Consider the following 7341-nt stretch of genomic DNA (forward strand, 5'->3'; position numbering starts at 1 on the left):
TTTATTTGTTCCTATGGGTGCCTCTTCCCCTCACTGTCAATCTCTTGCCTCTTCCCCTCACTGTCAATCAGTAACCTTTGAGATCAAATTACTAACAATAGTTTCAATCACAACATTTTAGAAAGTACAGGTATCTTGAAAATTGAACCAGATCTTAGTTTTATTTGTGCTTCATCTAGCTCTTGTCCTGAATAATTTTGTGGCCTTCTTTTAGAAGCTGCAGTAGCTCAATGACTTGGTCATTTCCCCTCATAGGCAAAAGTAAATGTTGCCCCGTGCAGGCGTGCTAGTTGTTTCCAGCTCTAGGGGCGCTGCTCATCTCCGTTTCTAAGCCAAAGCACCAGCGCTGTGTGAAGACGTCTCCGTGCTCATGTGGCATGACTAAATGCTGAAGGCGCACGGAGCACTGTTACCTTCTCACCAAAGGGGTCCCTATTTTTCTATTTTCATTTTATGTGTGCTTTCGAACTGCTGGGTTGACAGAAGCTGGGACCAGTAACTGGTGCTCACCGTATGACATGGTGCTAGGGTTTCGAACAGCAGTCTAACTACCTCTGAAAGTCAAGAGGTGGGAGACTAGTGGCGTTCCCTGTGCAACTGGTTGGCTATTGTGAAAGCAGATTCTTGGGCCAGGAGTCTGATCCACTCCTAATCTTTATGTTCTTAAAAGAAAGAAAGCAGTCAACTAGCTAATAATTTATAGCAAAAATCAACACGGGACAGAAAGACTGAGAGCGGTCATGTAATACAGAGATCAATAGGAAAATGTTTTTCAAAATAAAAAAGGCAGCCCATTATAGAAGATAGGACGTTACTGCTACCTGTAATCAAAATAAATAAATAAATTGTGTTTTTGTATATTTTTTCATTTAACTGATTTCCCCCCCAAAATTGCAACAATAATATTCATTCAAGTATAAAACACTAAAATAAAGAGGACCTTTTTGAAAATCACATTAGTCTTTACTTAACAATGGCAGTTGGGACAACAATTGCCATCGCTAAGCAATGCAGTCATAAAAAGAACATTACAAGACCATGCCTCGTAGTGACAGAACCTCCAGCAATCCTGGATGCTGTTATTAAGGGAGGATCCAAAGGGTCATTAAGCGAGGATTTCTTGGTGGCTTCCCCAATGATTCTGCTTGGGAGAAGCCAACAGGAAATGACAAATGTTGTGATTTCATGACTGTAACTTGTTGTAGGTTATATCAAACTTTTGAAACATTGATTAATGTCTTGATCACAATAGAGATGCTGCAACAACTGGAACTCTGATGACTGCTCAGAACCATCACTTGTTCATGCTACTGCAATTTGAAACGGTCGCTAAACAAGAGGTCATTAAATGAACACCTCTATACCATATTTTTTGGAGTATAAGATGTCCCTTGTCCCTCCCAAAAAGAGGTTGATAATTAGGGCGCGTCTTCTACTCTGAATGTAGGTTTTTGCCCAGCCCTAACTAGCTGCTAACTATCTTCCCAGCTCTTACCTTGCAGACTCTTTCATTGTTTCTCTCTGTGAAGAATGTTTTCCAAGCCCTAAGTCTTTGCAGGGGGGTTTTCATTAGTCTAACTTGCTCTGAGTAAGTTTCTTTCCAGCTCTAACCAGGTGCTAACAATATTCCCAGCTTTTACCGGCTTGCAAGCTCTTTCATTGTTACTCTCTGCCAAGAATGTATTCCAAACCCTATCTTTGATTTTTTTTCATTCTCCATTTCATTCTCCATATTTCTTTCCAGCCCTAGCCAAATGCTATTAATGCTATTTATGTACGCAAGCTCTTTCATTGTTACTCTGTGCGAAGAATGTTTTCCAAGCACTAAGCCTTTGCAGGGTTTTTTCCATTGCTCTATTTGCTCTGTTTCTTTCCAGGTTTTATGATGTCCCCTGCTCTTACTGGTGTTGTGGTTAGCTCTGGCCCAGCTCCTGCCCCAAGGACTGTGGATGTGGGGGAGACATCTACATGCTGCAGGCCTGTTTTGCCCCCCCGGTGGAATCTGCTGATGAAGGCTCCTCTGACCAAGAAGACATGAGTGACAGGGAGGAGGAGAGTGTGGCAGACAGTTCAGAAGGAGATCAATTATCTAGCTCCTCCTTGGATTCAGAACAAGAGTTAATGATACAGCCACGCATGCGGAGAGCAATGCATAGGCAACAACAACTGAGAGATTATTATCAAAGAAAATGAGGCCACCTGTGGTTGGGTGGGGCTGTGGTAATTAGTGAGGCAGCTATAAATAGCAGCCTGTGGGTTTGGCCATTGTGGAGGATTATCTGATCGTTGTGTTTCATGACTGCTTTACTGACTTTGACCTTTTGTGTGCTGAATTTTCCCCCGCTTTGAAACTAAACCAGAGCAAAGTGTGTTTCACTTTGTGAAAGAAGAAGGACTGTGAATTGCCTCACAGCTGCAAGCTAAGTATCACAGAAGTGATAAGGGACTTGTACAAATTACCAGTTTGTTTGGAGACCAGTACTCTTTGCTATACCAAAAGAGGGCTTAGTTTAAGTGAATTTTCATTATAAAGAACATTGTTTTGAATTTTCAAACGTGTGTGTGTCTGAAATTTGTACCTGTGAATTTTTGGGAGGAGTGTACCAGAGAGCCCGACAGAACAACTGGCTTGCAAGCTCTTTCATTAAAATAAATTTTTAATGACTAAGGATGCTAACCAGATGAATACTTGGTAAGCAGATTCTTTTCCCTATTTTCTTCCTCAAAAACTAAGATGTGTCTTATACTCCAGTGCATCTTATACGCCGAAAAATACAGTAAGTCAATTTATAATAGAATAAATGGGGAAAATGCAAAACTCTTATTACAAAACATATTTCTGTCAGTCAACCAATGAGAGTCCCAAGCTTTATTTCAAATGTAAACTACTTTAGGTTGCTCACAAAATCTTCACAACCTACTCTTTAATACCCCCTAACAAATAAGTGTATAGTTCAATAGTTACAGAATTTTTCTTAAGTACCCATCCATAAAAACTCATAATAATTGTTACACAGTTCCATTGTTTTTTCTTTCTCTTCTATCAGACGAGATCTGGAGTATATGAGTAAATGTTTAAGATTGATTTTTGCAATAAAAATACTGTACGTGAAAAGCAAGAAAACATATGTGTTAAAGTAGAACTACCTTTGCTTACTTGCTCTGAGTCCAGTATCTACACTGGATTAGCAAGTTAGCAAATATATGCATGCATTTGTGTGTATGTCAGTGTGTGTGTGTGTGTGTGTTTGTGTTTGTGTGTGTGCGTGTGTGTGTGTGTGTGAGAAAGAGAGAGAGAGAGTCGTGAATATACAGTCAGAGATTGTACAAAAAGTAGTGGAGTTTTAGAAACTGAAATCAACAGTTATAATAAAGACTTTGGGTAATCTTTTGTACAATTGAAACCACTGTTTTAGCTATTAAAAGCTGGATTTTCAAAGAATTTTAACCATATTTGTTTAAAAGGAAAATATGTTACAAAAGTCTTGACACCTGGCTATTTACCTCTAAGATTTTTTGAGTATAGATGTCTTTATCTGCTTGATAATCATGCACTGTTAGGTTTTTCTGAAAAGGAAGAATGTGCAGATATTCTGGCCAGGGCCACCATCAGGAATTTTGGGGCCCCATACAGCCTAAGTGTCTGGGGCCCCCCCCGGCCATTTTAAAACTACTGCCCCCCAAATCCTGTGCTATGCCCACCATGGCCACACACCCTGGGCAAGCCCTCCCCTGGCCCTCTGAGGTCAAACACAGCCCTGATGTGGCCCTCAATGAAATTGAGTTTGACACCCCTGGCCTAGAGGCTAAATCCTATGAACAAGGGCTTAGAGAATGAGTATGTTTAGCTCAATAAATAGAAAACTGAGGGAGAATATAATAGTAGTTTCCCAATCCTTAAAGGGCTGCCACAGAGCAGATGGCATCTATTTATTCTCCATGCCACCTGAAGGTAGTACAAGAAGCAATGGGCGGAACCTCACCAAGAAGAAATGCAATCTGGAAATAAGGAAAAACTTGGGACTGGGCAGCATAGAAATAAATAATAAATAAATAAATAAATCCCTTCTTTTTTATTAAAAGAAATTAATAGAAACATAGAAACATAGAAGACTGAGGGCAGAAAAAGACCTCATGGTCCATCTAGTCTGCCCTTATACTATTTCCTGTATTTTATCTTAGGATGGATATATGTTTATCGCAGGCATGTTTAAATTCAGTTACTGTGGATTTACCATCCACGTCTGCTGGAAGTTTGTTCCAAGCATCTACTACTCTTTCAGTGAAATAATGTTTTCTCAGGTTGCTTTTGATCTTTCCCCCAACTAACTTCAGATTGTGTCCCCTTGTCCTTGTGTTCACTTTCCTATTAAAAACACTTCTCTCCTGGACCTTATTTAACCCTTTAACATATTTAAATGTTTCGATCATGTCCCCCCTTTTCCTTCTGTTCTCCAGACTATACAGATTGAGTTCATGAAGTCTTTCCTGATACGTTTTATGCTTAAGACCTTCCACCATTCTTGTAGCCCGTCTTTGGACCCGTTCAATTTTGTCAATAATAATTAAAAAAAACCAAAATCCATTACTATTAAAACTAAAACAACCAGCAAAACTATTAATAAATACAGGTGAGGACTGGGTTTTTTTCTCTGTTATTATTTAAGTGCTTTTACCATATGCTTTAAATCAAGAATCACTTCTCTCTCTGTTTCTCTCTCTTTTCTATCATTCTCTGCCTCAATCATTTTCTCATTTCTCTTTTTCCTCCCCTTTTTTCCAATCATTTCTCTCTCTCTTCCTCCCACTCTTCTCTCTCTCTTTCTTCCTCTCTCATCTCTTTCTTTCTTGCTCTTTCTCTTTCTCTCTCTTGCTTTCTTTCTCTTTCTCTCACTCTCTTCCTTCCTCTCTCGTCTCTTTCTTTCTTTCTTTGTCTATCTTACTTTCTTCCTCTCTCTCACTCTCTTCCTTCCTCTCTCATTTCTCTCACTCTCTTCCTTCCTCTCTCATTTCTCTCTCTCTCTTTCTTCCCCTCTCTCTCTTTCTCTATCTTGCTTTCTTCCTCTCTCTGAATATCTTCCTTCCTCTCTCATTTCTCTCTCTCTCTTTCTCTCTCTTTCTCTCTCTTGCTTTCTTCCTCTCTCTTTCTCTCTCTCTCTTTCTCTCTCTTGCTTTCTTCCTCTCTCTCTCTTCCTTCCTCTCTCATCTCTTACTTTCTTTCTCTCTCTCTTTCTCTATCTTGCTTTCTCCCTCTCTCTCCCTCTTCCTTCCTCTCTCATCTCTCTCTCTTTTCTTTCTCTCTCTTTCTCTATCTCTCCCCCTCTTTCTCTCTCTCTCTTTTTCTCACTTTCCATCTCTTGTTTTCTTTCTCTCTCTCTCTCTTGCTTTCTCTCTCACACTCTTTCTCTCTCTCGTTCTCTTTCTCTTGCTATCTCTTTCTCTCCCCCTATTTTTCTCTCTCTCTCTCACTTTCTCTCTATCTTGTTCTGTCATTGCTCTCACTCTCTCTCGTTCTCCGGAGGCTGGCGAAAGTAATTTTCAATTACTTTCCATTGTAATTTTCAATTACAATCAACCTATCTCTCCTTCCTTCCTTTTCCCCCGCCCTCTTTTCCTTTCCTTCCTTCCCTTCCCCTTTCTCCTTCTTTCCCTTCTTCCTTCATTCCAACCAACCTATCTCTTCTTCCTGTTTCCTTCTCCTCCCTCTTTCCCTTCCTTCCCTCCCTATTTTTCCTTCCTTCCTTCCCTTCTGTGTCCTCCCGGCCCTCTCTTCCCCTCCCCTCCCCTCCCCTCCCTTTCCCCGACGAGGGCAGCCCGTAGAGTCACACCCATCCCGGGCCGAGTTACAAGAGCCGCAGCCGGGTGGGGAGCGCCCCACTCGCTTCGTTCCTGCGGCAGGGCTCGGTTGGGAGCCCGCTGGTCAGGGCTCGGTCGCCGCCACCAGGAATCCAGGAAACTGGGGTCAGGGGTCTCTGGGGCGTTGCACCGGGACAGCGCCTGGAATGTCGGGCGCGTGGGCTGACGCGCGCTCTCCCCATCCCCTGCTGCCAGCCCAACCCGGAAAATTCAAAGTAAGAAAAACCTTCGCTCTTACTTTGAATGCTCCGGGCAGGCTAGCAGGGAGATGGAGAGAGCGCGGTGGCCCCTGCTGTGAGAATGCCTGCAGGGAAGAGAGGCGGAGCGGACGGGTGGGCGAGGGCAGCGGCGAGTAGCCACGGGGGCGCGAGGGGGCTAGAGGCGCGGGGGAGCAGGGGCGGCCTTTGGAAAAGGGTGCGTGGGGGGCCTTTTGGGGGACGCTGGCGAAGCCTACAACTTGCGCTTGTGTTAAATTTTGTTTCTTTCCTAAGCAGCCTTCTGTGTAAAAAAAATCCATTTGGGAACGACTCGTTCCCAAATGGATTTTTTTACACAGAAGGCTGCTTAGGAAAGAAACAAAATTTAACACAAGCGCAAGTTGCAACCGCCACCCCCGAAGGGGCTCCTACCTTCGCCGCACGCTTTACTCTGGGACTGGAGGACCGCGCTGCCAAAGGCTCCGTCGGGGCTTCGAGTCCTGCCTCGCGAGGGCCAGAGGGCCCGCCTTTTTCGTTGGTGAGGCAGGCAGCCGGCAAGAGAGGGCCGGTACTGCGCATGTGCGACGGCGGTCAAAACCGGGGGGCCCTCATGGCCGGGCCCGGTACACCACTCCCAGTAGTACCGCCCTATCGGCGGCCCTGATTCTGGCCTTACAGTATTTACAAGAGTTTTTTTCTCAGACTATAAGAAGTTTAATATGGTAGTCAAATATATAAAAAACATCACTTGAAAAGGCTGAAAGTCCAATTATGATGAAATAGTTTAAATCTAGTGAATCAAATACTTTAATCTGTCATTTAATTTCCAATTTATACATTTCTTATTAAAAATTTGAATCTTTTTATTTCAGATAATACTGCATGGTTTAACAACTAAACAGAAATTAAGAGTTGCATTGAGGCAGCAAACAAGTTTAATAAATAATAAACAGTAAATAATTGGTTCAATTTTATCTGATGTTTCTTTAACTCAAATAAAATGTTGAAGAAATTATACCAAAATCAACTATTTATTTAAAAGTTATTACTTATGATTGATGATTTCCATTTCATATTCTGCATTTTGATGATTCAAGGTAGAGTTGATTTCTTTCAAATCTTCAATTTTTTTTTCAAATTCGTTTCTTTCATTTTCTATTTTTTTTATTTTTCCAAGAAGTTCATTGTAATTCTCCTTGTGTTTAATTTCTTGTTCATAATCATGAAATAAATTCTGACTTTTTACTAGTCTTATAGAACCTGCTTTGGGGGGAAATGATGTGTTAAC

The 7341-nt window shown here is 41.8% G+C and overlaps 1 protein-coding gene across 1 annotated transcript in view; it reads right to left on the reverse strand.

The window, feature by feature from the left end:
- Positions 1–2975: 2975 nt before the first annotated feature.
- Positions 2976–7341, reverse strand: part of LOC139171786 (uncharacterized) — an 18290-nt gene continuing 13924 nt past the window's right edge. Inside the window, exons 4-5 of the mRNA XM_070760219.1 lie at positions 7103–7313; positions 2976–3054 (exon numbers count right to left, since the gene is read on the reverse strand). Coding sequence (XP_070616320.1) covers positions 2976–3054; positions 7103–7313 — 290 coding nt within the window. The remainder of the gene's footprint in view (positions 3055–7102; positions 7314–7341) is intronic.

This window comes from Erythrolamprus reginae, chromosome 9 (assembly GCF_031021105.1).
Source record: "Erythrolamprus reginae isolate rEryReg1 chromosome 9, rEryReg1.hap1, whole genome shotgun sequence".
In the NCBI taxonomy this organism is placed as follows: Eukaryota; Metazoa; Chordata; class Lepidosauria; order Squamata; family Dipsadidae; genus Erythrolamprus; species Erythrolamprus reginae.